Source organism: Geospiza fortis, unplaced genomic scaffold (genome assembly GCF_000277835.1).
Source record: "Geospiza fortis unplaced genomic scaffold, GeoFor_1.0 scaffold104, whole genome shotgun sequence".
NCBI classification, from domain to species: domain Eukaryota; kingdom Metazoa; phylum Chordata; class Aves; order Passeriformes; family Thraupidae; genus Geospiza; species Geospiza fortis.
This window is the reverse complement of record NW_005054325.1, coordinates 517645-537361: the sequence shown is the minus strand read 5'-3', so window position 1 is coordinate 537361 and position 19717 is coordinate 517645. Positions and strand designations below refer to the sequence as shown.

General features: G+C 39.4%; 1 protein-coding gene across 1 annotated transcript in view; it reads right to left on the bottom strand.

Annotated features, from left to right (window-relative positions):
• RECK (reversion inducing cysteine rich protein with kazal motifs) overlaps window positions 1-19639 on the bottom strand; it is a 48379-nt gene extending 28740 nt beyond the window's left edge. Inside the window, exons 1-7 of the mRNA XM_031056959.1 lie at window positions 19501-19639; window positions 17713-17771; window positions 13664-13738; window positions 11623-11659; window positions 3166-3251; window positions 1477-1524; window positions 394-435 (exon numbers count right to left, since the gene is read on the bottom strand). Coding sequence (XP_030912819.1) covers window positions 394-435; window positions 1477-1524; window positions 3166-3251; window positions 11623-11659; window positions 13664-13738; window positions 17713-17771; window positions 19501-19639 — 486 coding nt within the window. The remainder of the gene's footprint in view (window positions 1-393; window positions 436-1476; window positions 1525-3165; window positions 3252-11622; window positions 11660-13663; window positions 13739-17712; window positions 17772-19500) is intronic.
• Between the last annotated feature and the right edge of the window lie 78 nt (window positions 19640-19717).

The window sequence follows — 19717 nt, the reverse complement described above, 5'->3', positions numbered from 1 at the left end:
AAGAGTATTTTAAGTATTATTTTCCATGAGCACCTGTAAGCCTGTATACATATGAAAAATCACTGTCATACAAAATTCTATCCTAACTGAAGATCTAGCACATCAGATACTTAATTTCTGTCCCTGACACTATTTGTATCTACTACACCTAGTCCTCATTAAAAAAGTTCTTTCCTTCTTCCCCAATCAGAAGACCGATACCTTCTACTGTGATTTTTCTCCCTCTCTTTCTCTTTTACTCTTGCACAGATAGCAAGCATTAAGGTTTTCTGTACAATAACAGCAAGATCACTCCTGATTAAGAGTGAGAAGCCCAGTTTTCAAAATTCCAGATAAAAACTGGAAAAGTAAATAAGATGACTATGACCATAAAGTCATTCTTTATTCTCTTACCTTTCCTCTCCCGTTCTCCTTCAACCCATACTGGCCAACCTCCTACAGCAATGCAGAAATCCAGAAAAAAAGAAGGAAACAGACCAGCATAATAGAGGAGAAGCTTGCAGATGTTGACAGTATAGCATATTATAGCATGAAAGGAGACAGAGCTACTTAAAATGAAAATGCATTTTTAAGAGAACAAGCTTTCAACCCACACTAACTTCCACAGTAAAGAGTCTAGGAAAATACTCTGTAGATTGTTTAGGTAAAAGGACAAATGGGAAAATAAATTTCAAAAAAGTAATTCAATACTTCCTGGAAAAAAACAGGAAAATTGCCCCACTTCTGCCCAAATCAAAAGAATGGAAAATTGTCTGATATCCCAAACTGTTGATTATGAGCAGAACTGATGCAGGACTACCTAACTTAGGGCTGAAGGAAATTAGATGAAAGGGGGTGGGAGGAATCTGGCTTTTAATTAAGATGACTATCAAAAGAAAAGCAGTCCTTGCAGAATAGCATTTTCACACACTGTGTGAAAAAGAACACAGGTAAAGGCAGATTTCTGAAGATATCCTGATGATTAATTTTATGAGCAGAACAGTAAAAATAACTGCAGGCATCAACAGTTTCACTGATGTTACAAAAATTATATGCTTGAAATTATTTATATTCAGATAGGATACTTAAGGCTGTTCTTTCTTGAGTTTTTTTCATTAGGTCACTTTTAAGCTGACTCTCACTGTCAAAGCTAAAAGGTTTCTGACAGATTGAATGATCACAACAAATGCTGACTTTGATCAAAACTCCTATGAAATAAACTTTTTGGGAATCCAATTTGACAGTTGCAACTTTTTCATTTAAATTAAGGTATATGCAAGACTAAAAAATCCAAAACTTTTTTACAGATTGTGATTATACTTTTATAAAAACTGTAGAGAGATAATTTACATTCATATGAAAATAAGCACATTCAGAAACACAGCTCTAAAAAGGCAGAACTTTCCCTCATCTACAGGATGTTTTTAAAGGACTTATAAAATTATTGATATAAAAGTTGATGCTTTTTCAGATATATTCAGACACATAAAAACATACCTCGTATTCCTTCCTGCAGACCTTTAAAACATCGTTTTTTGCAGAAGCCTGAAAAACAGATACATTTCTCCATTTGTAGTAGAAAATGATAAAATCATGTTGCAAAATAAAGACTGTTCTACTTTTAAATTAACTGCAATAACAATGGATTAATGATCTATTAAAATGTTCCTTTAAGAACCTAAAGAATCCATGTAAAGCTTTAAGAAAAAAAAGCAGACACCATGACTTGTTAATATGAAAACCCAAACCCTCATATTTCTGCACCAAGTTAGTTGAAAGCACACAAAGCAACTTAGGTTTTGTGAAAGGTTTGCCAGATTGCAGAATACAGGAAGCATTTAAGAAATGGAAGAGCTTGAGCACAAAGATCTCCCCATTTTCCCTGCTGATTTATCACTCGTGTGTCACTTTCAACTCTCCTCTCTCATGTATGTTCATTTCTAGGGTTCCTATTGTCAAACTGAGTAGCAGAAATTCTCCCTGCAAACTACAGATCCCTTTTTTCTATACAAAATCTTGTGCTCCTTTTTCATATGACAGATATTCCAAACTAAAGTAACTACTAACATGTTATTTCCCACTCCAGTAATTTCAAACACTTGGGTAAAGTCTGTCCTTGGACCTATTATATCACCACCTTCAAAATGACTCCAAAATCCCCTCAAGTTTCAAGGATCAAAATTAAAATCCAAATATTTATCATTATCCCTAATATTTGGCAGGTATTTAGATTTTAGTATAAATAAAAAAAAAAAAACCAGAAATGTTTTAATCAAAATACAAAATATAGCTAAGATCCTGAAACAACAGTCTGCAATCAAAAAATACAACATGTGATTTAGAGAATAATGAGAAATGATGTAACAATCATAAGATTAAATTAAGAGAATTTAATAAGACTGGAATAAACAGAAATGTCTTTATCAGGTCTGGAGACACTTAAGCATTAGGGCATATTTGAAAACATGGCTTAAAAATGCATTTGAGAATAAACACACATCTTCTTTTCTGAAGATCAAAAGTATCCAGCTTGTTTACTCACTCCTCATCTCTCTCCAACACTGCTCTGTACTCACTGCTCATCTCTTGTCACATAGTTTAAACCCTGTGCTTTTGGGTGAAAGTAGAATTTTTTTGTTATGACAGCAGTTTGCAGTAGGCTGTTTGGTCAAGATTAAGACTACACAGGCAACATTCACAAATATGAATATTAAGTACATCTGTGCTCCACAAATGAATTACAAGGATGACGATAAACACAAATACACTCCTAGATTTTGAAGATGCTTTTAAAGCCACAAACACACATTTAGGAGAAAAAAATCACTAAATGCTCCACAGATTTTTAATAAAAAGGTCATTGCTAAATTTACAAATTATGCTTAAAACTGTTACTTGACAAAAGCACTGGCTCTATTAACACCAAAAAGCCTCCTTCCATATAAACAAAAACCTCTTTGAAGAGGCACAAAAATCTGTTTGGCGCTGTAACCACAATGTTGCATCACTAAACATGACACTACAAAAAAAAAAAGAGCTTAGGATCAGCCATGTGCTGCCTTTCAGTCAATGTTATTTTAAAGTAACAACTTTAATGTAAAGACTGTGACAAGAAGCCAGAATTAGCATAAGCAAAGAGAGGCTGCAGAACCAGCCTGGATTCAGTCAGTAGGGTGAAAGCCTTACCTGCTTACACGCTTGCCGACACTCCACAGCAATAGCCAGCTCACAGCAGCCTAAACCAACCCACCCATCCGACTTCTTCAAAACTCCTTGGGAAATAAGATAGCAGACTTATTAGAGTAGAAAGAGAAACTATGCCATCGTTTTCCCTTCCCTCTACTTTTCAGATTTGATAATCCTGTTCTCATTCAACAAGCCTATGTACAAATTACATTTTATTAGAATTCCAAACCAACTTTGAGAAAAACCACAAGTCTGCGTTTTCATAAATGCTGAAACTAGCAATTAATGAAGTACCTTCCACACACTGAGGATAAAGATGCTTTATGTAAACTGAATTATACATCCAATGGAAATGTTAGATTTTGATAATCTATCTAATCTGAAATATAAACCAACAAAAAAATATCAGGGAAAAAAATCTCATTACAGCATCATCTCTTACAGATACACCCTGTGGTTTGTTTCAATAGCACATGTCTCTACCAACTTTGCCAATGCAGAAAACGTTCCGTGTTCTTTCTCCAAACTTCCTGCGGTGTTTTTGGTCTGGATGGAGTTAAATCTCTTCAGCTGAGCCGGCACAGGGCTAGGTTTTGGATTTCTAACTAAAACAGTGTCGATAACACAATGATATTTTAGTTACTGCAAATGCAGGCAGCATCCAGGCCTTTTCTGTTTTTCATAGGGACTCACCAATAAGCTGACAGTGCACAAGAGGTCGGGAGAAGACACCGCCAGGACTGCTGACCGCAGCTAACAGTCCATACCACATGGCACCATGCTCAGCCATAAAAGCTGGGGGTTGAGGATGGCAGGGGCTGCCCTGGCTTGGGGACTGGCTGGGTATCAGCTGGTTGGTGGTAAGCAACTATTTTCTTTTTGCTTCACTTGTTTTTCTTCGGTTTGGGTTTTCTCCTCCTTTCTTTCTTGTTTTTCCTTCCATTTTTGAATTAGAAACTGCCTTTATCCCAACCCATGGGTTTTCTCATTACTGCCCTCTGATTCTCCCCTCTCTCCCACTGATGGGAGAATGAGCAAACACTGTATGGTGATGAGCAGCCCACTGGGGTTAACCCACAACACTTCCTCTGTCATTTATTTCCCCAGCAACATGGTTCCATAGCCAGAACTACTGTCAATAGAAGTTTCCCATCTCCCTGTCTTCCTTAATCCATTTATTTCACTCTTTGCATGATCATCATTTCTTACCACAAGATTACACAGAAATACGGTAAGAAGCAAATTGCTTCCATAAGTTGTTTCATCCTCTTAATTTAATAATAAATACAGATTTTCCAATGTTTTCTAAACACCAGAAATAAAATAAAAGAATGCATTTCTGTATCTATTTCTCATGTAACCTTAAAGAAATAAAGGGAAGGTTTGATATATGCAGCTGCCCAGCAGCTGTGACTAACTTGTTACATTCTTTTTCTTAGGACAGGAGGTAGAATTATTTAACTCAAATGAACCACTCATTTTTGTTACGAATATTTAAAAAAATAAAGCAGTGCTTTATTACATACATAAATTATATTCTTTATATAGAAATCAAAAAGCAGAAGTATCAACAACTTAATTTTAAAAAAATGCTCTTAAGCCCAGTGGAAATGCCTGTTTAGAAGAAGCCACACGGGATGTCCAGTTTTAAAAAGAGGAAGTGAAAGAGCTAGGTGTAAGATCTTAAATTTAAATGCTATGAAAACACTTGGAAAAAAGTGTTGGAAAAAGTAATAAAAAATAATTGCAATTAATGGAAAACAATGGCCAACTGGTATTTATAATGAAGAAAACTGCCTTTTAAACACACTTGATCAGCTTTACAAACACAGGTGGCATACAAAGTCTTGCCAGCATCTGTCTTTCACGACATTCCAATGGGTTAATTAAGAAAATGTGCTAATGGCAAATTTATAAAGGAGGAGCAAAATCTGCACAAAGCAAAATTAACACATTCCCTGTAGAAATTAAAATACATATAACTGTTACTAAAATACAAATTAAAAGCTTAATGCCTGACACAAGCAAGGTAGCAGCATTGCTCAGCAGGTGGAGGGAGTAGAGAGGCAAAGGTGCACTACAGCTTCTGGTTGTAGCCTGTATTCTGTCAGCTTGACCATCTGAATGGTTCAGACCCTCTGCAGGCCAATGATCCACAGGTCTTTCCTCAAGAGGACTCAAAATCCTCTTGACATCTATTCAGAGCATTGCCTCAGCTTTCCAATTCATACGAGTTCAAAACAGCTGTGAAGGTCACTAACAACTGCAAGTACAGCTCACCTTTCACTGCCACAATTGGGTTAAATTCATTTTTCCATGGTTAAGAACCTTTTTGACAGTGTCAAAGAGATTGCTGTACTGCACACATCAGTAGCTTGCAATCAGTGTTCAAGAATCTGGAATTTAGGTTGCACTACATATGTACGGTAAATTGTCAAATCAACCACTCACTTTGCTCTGCTTTAAGCATAAAATAACACATCAGTCATTTCTGTATAAATTCCCGTGTGGGGATTCCTTTCAATCAGAACAGTAATGTTTGGTAGAACATTTATAAGTAGAATTGATAATGTAAGGCATAAGCGAGCTAAAAAAAAAAATCAAAGAAACATCATGTGCAATATGAAAAAAGATTTCCAGAAATCTCTGCTGCAATAACTAGCTGTATCCAGGAGAAACACATGGTAAATACAGCTGGACAGCTTCAGAAGCAGTGTCACCAAGGAGCAGTCACCACTGAGTAATCAGGCATCCATATTTTGTGCAATACAGGGCCTGTGGTTTCAAACATACTGGAACTAAACTTAACGGTGATAAAAGAATGAAACAAGCTACAAATACACACCAAATTAAGAAGGCTGATAATTTTCAGCTGTTGTTAATGCTTTCTTGGCAAGCGGCTCGCTCTCCAGGTTATATCCAACCAGCAGACAAGCTTGCGAATAAATTGATGTCACACTCTCAAGAAACACTGAACTTCAATCTTAATACAGTAACTTGTAAATTAATTTTGTTGTCAAGGTAGTTACGTGCATTTCTAGATGAAAATACACCTTCAGTGCACAATCAATTGACTGGAGCCCACAGTTATGATAATTCATCCTATTCATCTGTACCATACAGATTGCTGAGCCATAACACATCATGTATTTGCCTAACACAAACTCCCAGCCTGCCCTCATATGTTCCAGCTCCTTAATGACTTTACAGTGGCCCTTTGCTGAACTTGCTCTAGTGTGTTCATAGTTTCCTTGTCCCAAATGCTCAGAACTGGACACAGTGTCCTTGATGTGGTCTCACCAATGCTGAGTAGAGGGGAAGGATCAGCTCCCTTGATCTGCTGGCAACATTTTCACTGCTGCAGTCTGGATGCTGCTGGTCTTTGTTACAATGGCACATTGCTGGATCACATTCCACTTGCTGGTCACCAGGATTCCCAAGTACCTTTCTACCAAGCTGCTTTTCAGCTGGCCAAGCCTCCTGCGTGCTGTGAAGCATGGGCCCTTTGCCAGCTGCAGGACTTTGCATTTCCTTTTCTGTAATTTCATGAGGTTCCTGTCAGCCTATTCCCTTGGTTAATCAACATCCCTGTGAATGGCAGCACAACCATCTGGTCTAGCAACCTCTCCTTTCACTTCTGTATCACTGGCGAATACACTGAGAGTGAACTCTGCCCCATCATCAATGAAGACATTAAATAGGACTAGACCCAGCATCAACTCTCAGGATACTGGCCTACAGCTGCCCTCTGTGACGCTGATCAAACCTTCTGACACAGCCATTTGGCTGGTTTTCACTTCACCTCCACTGCTCACTTATCCAGCACACACTTCATCAGTTTGACTATAAGCAAGTCATGAAAAATAGTGACAAAATCCTTACTGAAGCTGAGATAGATAACATGCACTGCTTTCCCCTCATCTAAAAAGGCAGTCATCTCATCATAGAGGGTCATCAGGTTGGTTAAGCACTGTTTCCCCTTCACACATCCATGCTGACTATAGAGTATCACGTCCTTGTTCTTGATGTGTCTGGAAATTGTTTGCAGGAAGATCTGCTCTGTTACCTTCTGAGGGTTTGAGGCAAAACTGTCCAAGCCTAGAGTTCCTCTGGTCCTCCCTGCCCTTTCTAGAGGCAGGAGTGAACTTGCTCTCTTCCCTTATTCTCCAAAGTCCTCATTATCTCCTCTCAGTACCCAACCCTATCCTCCTCCATCAAACACAAGTCTTCCTTGCTCTGGACTTCACGACTTTGTGACTGATCAAGGACCTGGCACTCCTGCCAGGTTCATCTTGCCAGTAAAGACTGAGACAAAGAAGACCACAGGCTACTTAGTGTCATTTGTCAACAGGTTTCCAGCCTCATTCAGCAGCAGGCTCTCATTTTCCTCATTCTTCCTTCCCTGCTGATGTAGCTCAAGAAGCTTCTGGCTGCCAATCACATTATTCACCAGGATCAGGCTTTGGCTTTTCTAATCCCACCATGCATTAAGTGGAGCTTGGATAAGGTGATCCTTGAAAGTCAAGCAGCTCTCTTGGACCCTCCTTTTCTCCAGTTCCACGGCCTATGGGATTCTTCCAAGTAGACTGCCTGTGCCCTCATGTGTTTTCTCTTCTAAAGGTATCAGGGTGATTAAAGCTGCCCATAAACACCAGGCACGTGAACACAAGATTTCTTCCAGCCGTACAAAGAAGGCCTCATTTACCACTTCAGCCTGATGAGGCAGTGTGCAGCAGACATCCACATCGTCACCTGTGTTGGGCTCTCCGTGCAGTGCACTCCAGTGCCCACAGGCTGTTCTCAGCCATTCCAGCAGAGTTCCACACAATCCAGTCAACACTCACATAAAGGGCAACTCCTGCTTCTCATCTTCCTGTACCTGTCCCTCACAGCACACCTGCTGTGGGAGCTTTCCTGCTGTGTCTCTGTGACTCCCAACAGGATGGAAGCCTTGTAACTGCACACCGGTTTCTAACCAATAAGACAGAAAGTTTGTTTACAAGCACTGGAATCAACAGCTTGCCTCCAAGGCCTGGTGGGGGGACAGGAAGGAGAGGGGGTGTTTGAGCAGATGCTGTAAAACTGTTACAGCCTCCTCTTCCCACGCTCCTGCGGGAACTCAGCACATCACTTCAGATGTGCGGAGTCTCCCAAGACCCCGCCGGGGGTCTTGGAGATCTTGGCATGATGCCCGGAATACTTGGTGGCTTGACTTTGATCCTGCAAATGAATTGCCAGCTTTGTATGAGAGTTGGAAGGTCACACGGGTTTAATGGGTGTATTTACAGGGTGCACACAGGGTGAAAATATAAGTTTTAGGATTTTTGGTATAAGGGTAATGGGGACAAGATGGAGGGAACAGGGTGTGTCTCGTCCTTCTTTTTTCTTCTTGTTCTCCATCTTCTGCTGTGATGCTGGCACTTGGGGATTGGGTTAGAGTAGAAATGCACTGTCTAACATAGGTGATAGGTATTGGAAATTAAAGGTAAATACGATGTACGTAGTTTGTAGTATAAAAGACAATACTGCCTCGAGGGCAGTCGGAGAGTGTTGTGGCTGCCTTGCTGGTCAGACCTCTGCTCAGCAGGGAGAAAATTTTATAGATAAGAAATAATAAACAATCTGAAGATCAAACTCCAGAGAGCCCAGTCTCGTTCTTCAGAGCCTGTGTCCGCTCCAGGACCACCCAACTCATCTCGGGACAGAGACCAGACAGCCGGACCCAAGAACTCCCACTTTCGCAAATATAGCATTTTAATTTCAAAGCATTTTAATTTTGTAATTTCAAAGTCTTTTAGAAATTACACATGATACAATGGACAAGTTAAGCCTGACTTCATATATTTTTGATCTCTCCTTTAAACATTACAGCTCTATGTTGTGATTTAACTTTCTATGCTGGATCTGCATTAATTGACTTTTGGCGAACACCCACAGAAGTTATTCTCTGTGAGGAGCAGCTAGCAGCTTCCTCCATGCCTGGCACAGCCAATGGCTGGCTGGCTCTGAGAACTGGCACACTGCTAAGCCAGTTAGAGAGGCTAGTAATGTCTCTATGACAACATATCTAAGAAAGAAGAAGAAACCACAGGAAGCTCTCTTTCTGCCCTTGGAGGGACGGCCAGTGCTGCGGCTGAGCCCCATCCTGGCAGGGCCAGGCTGGGCCCATTCTGGCTGCTGGGGGCATCCCGGTGACATGGGGGCATCCCGGTGACACGAGCACCTGTGGGGCCTGGACTGTGTGACCAACAGCGAGAGGCACAGCAAGCAATTCCCCGATGCAAAGCCTGGGCAATATCAACTTTTCAGTGCTGCAGAACTCTATAGAATCTTTTCAAATTGACAGAACCTGAGAACAAACAAACCTATGAACACCAACTCTCTCCAAGTGAGGAAAAAGGAAAAGGATAAGACAGGTGAGGAGAACAACACGGCGGCAGTAAGGTCACTACAAAGGAAGGGAGAGGAGGAAGTGCTCCAAGCGTCAGAGCTGAGATTCTTCTGCCAGCTGTGATGAGGACTATAATACAACAAACTGTTTCCCCATGATTCATGAAGTGCATGGGGGGATGCAGCATTCACCCTCAGCCCATGATAAAAAGGCCCTCATGCTGGAGCTTGTGGATGCTGAGAAGCTGTGATCTGGTGAGAGGCCTGAACAGAGAGAGAGAGACAGCCCTTGCTTCCAGAGACAGAGGAAGACGACCTTGCTTTTATACTCTAGAACAGCTGCTCATCCTTTAAAATTGCACCCCATTCTTGAAGATTGCATGCAAGACGTTTTCCATTACCATCTGTATGGCAGATTATCTTTTGTCAAGTGAGCAGTTTGCCTTATCTCTCTCTTTGAGTGACCACATTCACACCTTCCTCGGGAGGGGACCTCTGCTGATAACAGACTATTGAATGTCAGTGCATGACTGATAAGAACTATAACATCCCATTGTGAGATGCTCTGCCCAGAGGGAGGAGCCAAGCATTGCTACCCTGATATACACTGAGGTTCTGGAACACCAGCACAGCTTTTTCTCCACGAGATTCCCTAGAGGAACAGCAGCTGTCTCTTCCTCCACTGGATCTTCAGAGGAAAGAATACATCCTTCTCTACAGATCTTCCTTACTCCAACAGAACCACACTTGATACTTCAGAGGACTGCAGCCACGTTTTCAATTGGACTACCACCAACACCCTGACCCACAGGGTGTCAGGTTGGGTTCTGACTCTGTCAAGTGTTGTTCTAGTGGACTGCATTGCTTATTTTATTCTTTTTTTTCTTCCCTATTAAAGAACTGTTATTTCCTGCTCCCATATTTTTTCCTGAGTGCCCCTTAATTTAAAATTATAGCAATTAGGAGGGGTGGGGAGAGTTTAAATTCTCCATTTCAGGGGAGGCTCCTGCCTTCCTTAGCAGACTCCTGTCTTTCCAAACCAAGACACCCATAAAATAAATGGCTCCAAAAAAGCAGTTGTGGGAAGACTGCAAACCGTGGGAGGGACTTCATGTTGCAAGTAGGTTCCGAGCAGACTATTAGCCATGAAAATTAAAACCACATTGGAAAAGTTCACATGGCGTAGCAGAAAGTTCATGGCATAGCAGAAGAGACTCCTCTCACTAAGTGAACTGAAGAAAGATCTTAAAAAGTGGCAAACTGACTAAAAATCCCATATTTTGTCTCCCTGCATTGTCAGTGGGAAGAAAAAAAAGGCTGGAGTGGGGGGGAAAGGTGTTCTAAAGGTTTATTTTAGTTCTCATTATCCTCTTTATTTCTGTAAATAATTTCTTTTTGTTTATACCTCTTAAAGTTTTGTGCCTGCTTTGCCCCTAAAGTGTTTTCTCCTAATCCTTATCTCACTCCATGAGTTTTCTTCCCTGCCTCTGCTTAACTACAGCAGAGGAAAATGAATAAATGATTTCTCATAGGTGAACTGGCATTTGGCCAGCTTCAACCTGTCACACTTTCTAAATCCACCTGTGTACCAAGCAGTTTGGTTCATAATCTGAGCCCCTGCACTTAAATTGCTTGCCTAATTCTTACTATCTCCCTGTTTTACTCAGTTTTTGTTCAAATTATGCTGCACCTAGAGTAAAGTCTAATTATCAACCATTTTGTAGATCAGGTTAAGGTGTAACAAAATCAAAAAACCAAAAAAATCTTGCAAAGAAAGAAATGCTGATATTTCTCTGATTTATCACCTTTATCATTTATCATCTTTATATGAAGAACATGTTTAATTATACAAACATATTAAATATTTTTTAACTAGGAAAACTATTAATAAAATGCATAGGTAACTAATTATATACTAGAGGAAGCTTAACAACACACAGTTTATATTAGATGCATAATGGAAGATAAATTATCATGAAATCAATAGGTGCAGGTGGCAGACACAATATCAAAACACACAGAGGGTGAAAAAGTAACATGATTCAATAGTCAAAAGGTATTTCTTACCTGGCAAAGAAGAATTTATACAACCCCACACTTCTCTCTGAAAAGTAAAAATGCAATTAAGCAAAAGCAAGTCTAGAGAATAAGAGTTTATAGCAGACTCAAACCACCAATTTCAGCATTTTTTCACTGGGTTTTAAATATCTGATTGGAAGAATTCTTATATTTAAATATATTTTAAAGAATTGCTCTGATAGAAGCTGAGTACCACTTCCTTCCAAGAGAGGGCTGCTATGCACAGACTATGGAATCAAAAGCAGCATTTTTGCAGGTGCATAACATAATGTAGTTATCTGGAATACACAAGCTAGTCAACTCTCTCCATCAATGTTCACAGAACTAAACTGCAACTTAAACAAAGAACAAGATTTGTCTAGGACTAAGATCTGTGGAGAAGCTTACTGTCCTAGCATTCCTTCCCACCAGCTTAAAAATACTCTAAACACACATAACCACACAGAAAACAAATTTTAAAAAGTGCTTCAATCACGCTGACACAGCAAACTGTATTGTCACACAGTGACACATCCATCCATCCATCTATCCATCATCACAGGAACTGATGACTTTCCAAAGTTGCAATGGATCTGTATTTAATGATCTAACACTGTCTACCTCTGTATCTGTGGAGGTTTTCTACCTAGACAAGAGCCAAAGGAAGATCAAACAAAGATGGTAAAGAGCTGCTACTTCTGCAAGTTCCATCCCTTTGATCAGTTGACTTCCTTCATTTCATGAGGAAGTTAATGGTTGGACTCAATGGTCTTTAGGGTCTTTTCCAACCTAAATGCATCTATGATTCAAAGAAAAAAAATCACCTCTTGTGTTGACAGTTAATTTTTAAATTAATACCAGGCAATATCACATTCCTTGAAGGAACACACAAAACACAACGTCTGTAACCAGTGCTCAATATTGACCACCTGATTAAATCAAAACCCATCTGTTCATTAGTGAAATGGCACCAGAAGACCTGTCCAACAAGAGAAGAGATACCTGAAAACAGCATATAAAGTATTGAGTTGAATGGTTAACTATTCCATGTATCTAGATATTACCTGTTCAGTGATATTAATTTAAGATCCACACTGGACAGCTGATTTGTCACTTATAAAGATAATTGGGAGTTATAAAATCATTGAGTCATTCTCCCCCTTTCAGATAATCTCCAATCCCGTCTTATCAGAAGCATTCTCTACTATACAGATAAGATTCTACTTGTCTTATCAGGGAATGAAAGATAAAGAAAACCAGTACCAAACCAAATGCTATTCATCACTTCAACAGGTTTTCATGACAGGTTTTACTCATACTAGGAGCTGTCTATAACCTTCTGAGACCTTAGAGCTATTGACCCATAGAAACAAAAAACTGAAGGAACTTTGACACACAGAAGGAAAGGATCTATAAGCAAACACAGTCTTGTGAAGTTGCTAATTAAATGTTATTCCCAAATTTACTACTCTTACTCATTGCTCACTTGAGCTGAGCGTATGTTCTAGGTTTGCTGCAAACAGTATTGATACTGTTCAGAAGTAACAGAAATTACCAGAAGAAAGCAGGCTTTTCTGACTGCAACAGGATGCCAAGAGATAATACTCTAAAATTACCTATTCCCTGATTAGATCATCCTTAGAAGAGGGAGTGCGTTACACTCTTTTTTTAGTTAAACTAAAGAATGTTACTGACACTACAGAACTTTCAGGAAATCATAATCTTATTTACCCAATAAAAGCATTACTTCAGTTTCTCAGGTAAGGCCACTAACAATTTGGTGCAGCTATCAGGGTCTTCTTGTCTCTGCCCAAGACCTCATGGCTTTGTGCATACGCATGTTGGAATGTATGATCTAATTTAAGTCACTACCATTAACATCCAAGTGACAATCACACAAGTTTTTACAACACAGATAAGATTTTCATTGCATTTTATAGCTTATACATGCCACCTTACTGCAAGTAAAGTAATTTATGATGGCTTTAGAAAAAAAAATCCCACTTTGAGGTTCAAATCTCATTTGAAGAGCTTTTCTAGCAAGCCTTACCAATGATTCTGGACAATACTCAGGTGCTCGCTGCAGTAAGTGCTTCAAACGGGAGTCACTCTTAGAAGACAAAATCTGTTAGAAACAAAACACACCTTAAAACAGAGAATGTTGTGCACATCAAATACTTTTTCCAATTTATTTCAGTGTTTTAGTTTCTCTAATATCTACTCTTTGACAACTTTGCCTAACAGTTAGTATGAATAGAATTCAAATTTAAGATTTCTTTTTATATACTTGTAGTTTTTCATATGTGTTTCACTTTTTATAGAGATGCAATCTTTTCTATTTAGAAGAGAATGAGAATTTCCTCCGCAAACATTTCAATCAAAAAGTTTCTACTGAATGTGGAAGGGCAATGTTAACGAGAGGATTTCTGCTGCACATATCAAAATCCTATACAACTGTATTTTCTTAATTAACCTTCTGCTACACGTTACATGACCTTAAGCAATTAAACTTCAAAAACCCCCTGAAACATATAATTTCTGTAGAAAAAGGTAGAACAAAACCAGGACTAGTTAAAGAGACAATCAAAACTAACAGGGGAATGCATAGTACCCACAGGTAAACTGAAAACCGAGAAGCTCGCTAGACTGGATGGAATACAACTGAGGATGTTGTTCTTTTAGCAGCCTAATAAAGTTTTACTTATAAATTAAAACAAGAAACTGGTCAACAAGAGGAATGGAAACAGACCTATTAATGTGTGATATGAAACTGGAAATGATATAACTGAAACAGATGAATTTCAGAAGCAAAAATACATCACACTTCTAGTCTAAATTAGTTCTATTCTAACACGGTAAACTTATTGAAAGAAAATCAAGAGAACAACAGTATTTGTTTCAGAAACAAGAGCAAAAAAAAGAACTGCATTAGTATTTTAAATCTTCTGAGGTCATGGAATAATAAAATAATTCAGGCTGGAAGGAATCTCAGAAGATCATTTATTTCAAACTTGTGCTCAAAGAAGGGTAAACTACAAGACTAGACCATGGTGTCCATCTGCTTATTCTTTCCATCTATCCAGGTCCCTCAGGATGACAGTCCTACCATTAAGATTATCAACACTTCCTCTGAGCTTCACATGGCCTGAAAACTCAATGAGAGTCGCCTTGTCCAGGTTGTTAACAAAGATGTTAAACGGGAGAGGTGCCAGGGCAGACCCCTTTGGTATTCCACTTATTAGCCTACAAGCAAAGTAGGACCCACTGACCTCTATCTCTGAGCCTGATTTTACAACCTTTTTTTTACTCATCTAATTGTCCATTCCTCAAACCCATATGATCCTAAAATGGATACAAAAACATTGAGGGAATTAATGCTTAAAAATTTGCTACAGACAACACAAATGACATCCATGCCTTTTCCCTCATTCAGAAATCCAGCCTTATTATAAAACCAGATTGGCCAGGAATGATTTACTGACATTAAATCACACGCCTCCTTCAGCAATAGCTTTACATTTTTTTCCTTCTTCAGCCTTTAACTACTGCCATAAAATGTCTTGTTGCCCTTGACTTTCTCTATGAGTCTCAATTCCAGCTGAGCTTTGTCTTTTCCTATATAACCTTACTTGACTTGGCAAAAGGTCTAAATTCTTCTTGTAAAACATCTCCCTGCTTCTACACTCTCTATACCGTATCTTTTCTGCACCAAAGGTTGTTCATAACTTCTCTGTTTATGTGAATCAGATTCTTGGAACATTAAGGTGTTTCCCTGGGAGCAGGGACGGACAGTCCTTATGCTTAGAGAAGGATATGGATAGAGTCCTCTGGAATGATACACAATGAATGCTGCCAGGAATCTTATCACGATGAAACTTATCAGAAATAAGATTAGGGAAAAAAAGGTCTATTGAAAAAAAGAGAGGCTCACTTATTCCTTGCTATGGTATCTGACATGTCTAATCAAATAATCATGAAAAGGAGATGATACTAAAGCCAAGAGTAGAGTACTACTTATTAGTAATGCAAAATAATTAGGTGTTTGAATCATGTTAGTTGACAAACAAACCTGTAATCCACATTCTCTTTTTCAAAAGTCTCACAGTAGCTGATTTACTGGTTAGTAGAATTCCTTACCCTTAATCAAGCCTCCTTCCTTAACTGGCAGGATCCAGGGCAACACCACTGGATGTCCTGTGCATTTCACCCTAGTCCCTGGGCGCCCAGGCAAGGCCTCCCTCATTATTATTGCCAGTGTCCATATAGATGTGCAGACAATGGATAACAGTCTGAGGGTCAAAAAAACCTTGCGATTCCTGCAACATCCTAGATCTGAGTCCCTGAAAACCAAATGACCTTAGCCAGAAAGTCTCCAGTGCAGGTGAGTGCCTCCTTGCCCTGCAGAAGGGAGTGTTTCTCCTGGTGGTATTGTTTACAATCTGCTGGTTAAGCCAAGATGGCTCCTCAACAAATCGTTCCTCCTCATCTGCTCTAAGGCCCCAAATCTAATCTGCAAGTGCATATCCAAAGACAGCCATGAACCTTCTTCCTCCTGTCAGCTGCACAAAACAGTTAAGTTACAGAAGATGAAAACCAGTAAAACAACAGCAGACAGCTCCTTCAGTTGCACCGCATCAAAGGATCACACAGAAAATGATGCCACTAGCCTGATGTGAGGTAGCTAAGCCAGCTCCTTATAGCATACTTTGGGAGGCACCAGTCCTGCTGCAGACTTTTTCCAGACCTCTCACTACTAAGATTCTGGATATGCTGATCATCTGAGTGGAGAGAGATGATCCAGATGAGGCCAGATCAGAGTGTCTTACAAAACCCACAGAAAACGATGTAATAATTAGAACCAGTATAGCAGAATTGGGATGGAATTTGACAGTAAAAAGCTGGAGGCCTTTCATGAAGAGCCAACAGGAATCCACATGATAAGCTGGAAACTTATCTTCAAACCAATGAAACACAAGAAAGAAATGGGCAGATGATTCCAAATGCCGTATGAATGCAGCTACTAAATTCACCTTTTTTTTTTTTTAATATACAGGAATGGATATCTTTCTCTTATATCCAAGTTAGAACACAATTTTTAAGACTGAGTGCCACACTTTTTTTTTATAATGCCATGTATAGTTTTGCTGTATTAAAAGAGATAAACTTATGCGGGAAAGGCCGCAAGAATTGTTATAGGAATTGAGAGACGATCTTACACAAAGACACTGTGAGACTTTTCCTTGTTTGGCCTAACAATATGAAAGCTGAAAGAAGATTTGGTTGTATTCTGTAGATATCACAGGGAGGGAAAAGTGCAATTTAAAGTAAAAGTTTTGATAGTACAATCAAAAATAAATATAAATTTAATAATAACCAGGTTTATTGCTCGAACAGCCCCAAAATGAGCAATGGAAACAAGAGGACAGGTATGATCTAAGAACACAACTTTAACATAAAAATTGTGTCTACATTGATGTAAGTTTTACTAATGTAAAATTCTTACATAGATGAATAACTGTAACTACATACACACAAAGCTGTATTAATTACTACCCACAGGTACGAATCTAAACATAAGTTATGGAAAAATACTTTTCAAGCTTGAATTCAGAACAAACACTAAGAAACAAAGCGTTATGAATAAAGTAAGTGAGCAGATTTTTGCTGCATTCACAAAGCCATATATCATAACGAGATGCTTAGTGGACAAACAAGAACCTGAAGGAAGAAAGAATAATACCAGCATCTTGTTCTTCAGTTTGAACTCCCCATAACTTAGAAACACATAAGAGTCATAAACTCTGTAAAATACCTTCAGACCTCTCATTTCCCAATGTGCTTATCACTTCTTGACCAAATTGTGGCCTCAGGCTGGTATTTCTATTTCTCCTCAACTTCAGCAGAACCCATTTTTCACTACAAAAGGAAAGAGGACTATGGCTCTAAAATTTTCAAGTTCTCATTTTGATACCATTACATCTCACAATTCACACATAGCCTCCAGACAGAGGATCATTAGCTTACAAACTTAAAGTTGCTACATCATTGTCTAAAGGCACAATTTCAACTCTGATGGAGTTAAATTTAAAACAAGCTTACCTGTTCACAGACATCATGGCACATTAAATTGTCCTTCGCATGGTAACAACAAGACAAGCCTATGGAAGAGCAGAGAGATGGAAAAAGATATTCAAAGGATTTGAAACACTTAACCATCACTTCTGAACACAAGTACACACTTGATGTTCTATCAGGACAATTTTCTGGCCCACAGATGACTGTGGGAAATGTTCCTTCCCAAAAGGCAAAAAATGAACAAGTTTTGTTCTGAAAATGATGAAGATCCTTACAAGAAGTTTCACAGTTACCCCATAACACTCACTGTCATCAAAATGAGATCTCACTCCCTTTCTGCCTCTAGTAACACTTCTGCTACTTAACTTGCACTAGCTGGGCACATGGCAAATTCCTTTATCAGAGAATTCAATTTATTAACTCAGGGGAAACTTAAAAAGAATAAATATGAAAAAGTAAATAAAAACCCATCAAAAATCTCTGTAGAGAATATGTGCCTTTGTAAATTGAATCATTTCACAGAATCTGTAAAGTGCAAGAATCAGTTAGGAACAGGTGGTGAAGGAAATCAGACCAGGGGTCTCTTGTCACATAGCTGTTCATTGAATTCTGTATTAAAAACCTTGGAATAAAACTGTAAATTGTTTCACTAGATGGATGATTAAGACTGGATGGAAGTCATAGAGCAAACACAGATATGAACCCATCAAGAGTTAAAAAAACCCCCAAAAAACAAATGAAGCACTGAGAAGTCATAAAAGACCAAACATTAAAGCAGCATTTTTAGCATTATACTCTGCTGTGCTTTGTACCCCCTACCATTCAAATATTTTGTTCATTCATAGTTAAGCTTGGCAAACGTAAAATGAATTAAACAATGCCTTAACATCCATTTTCATCCTCACTTTCCTGTTTTTGGACCCATGTTTTAGAAAACAGACAGAGGTGTCCTTCAAAACTTTTACTTCCACCCGCATCTTTACACACAGGATCATTTAATGATTACAGATTTCTGCTGAGATGCATCTGAACTATGCATCACACTGGTACAACAACAACAAAAAAAGTCTTTTTCACAACACTTTACCAAACAGATTTTGACTGAACCATCAAGAAGGAACTTGGGCATGAATTCCTTGCAATATTAGTAGGTTTATCAATGGAAAGCTGGGCCAGAGTACGTCATATTTCATTCCACTGGCTTTTTGCTGTCTCCCTCCTAGAACTAAGCCTCATCAGAAAGCAAAACTACAGAACAACAATTAAATGCCCATAAATGCCTTAGTGACTGCAGTCTTCTGCTTTAAAGTATTACGTGTTTTGTAGTTTCCATTCCTATGACAACAATGTCATCTATGTATTAAAAGGTGTTTTCCAATATCCATCTTAAGCTGCCTTCTTTTTCCACCGCTCTTTTCTGGTCCTGTCAGGAAGTTACAGACACACAGACTCCTAGAATGGCTTGGCTTGGAAGAGACCTTAAAGGTCAGCTAGCTCCAAGCCCTTCCACTAACCAGACTTCTTAGAGCCCCATACAGCCTGGTTTGAACGTATCCATGAACAGAGCATCCATCCTCTGGGGAACCTGGACATGACTGGAATTCTGGGCTGCAAGCACACATTGCCAAGACATCTGCAATGTGGGGAGCTATTTTACCGCTATCTTTCTCTTTATTAAACATCTTGCATCCACTTTTTAAAATACTCGAGACCTTGTTCGATATTACTCTTCTACTGAGAACAAGGAATAGGAGCCCTGGAACACACAACCTGTTCTGACACTGCATACGGCAACTCAGCGTCAGGTTTTACCCATCTGGACCATTTCAAGCCACAGTCCTGGCTGACCCGCAGGCAGCGCGACGGCCGAAGGCCCACATCGCGGCCCCGAGGCACGGAGCCCGCGGGGGCAGACGAGGTGGTCTGTGCCCGTCACGCGGCCCGGCGGCATGCCGGAGATCCGGCCGCTGTGCAGGCTGTGGAAGGGCCCCTCCCCGGCTCCGGTGCTGGCCGCAGCGATTCCGGCGGG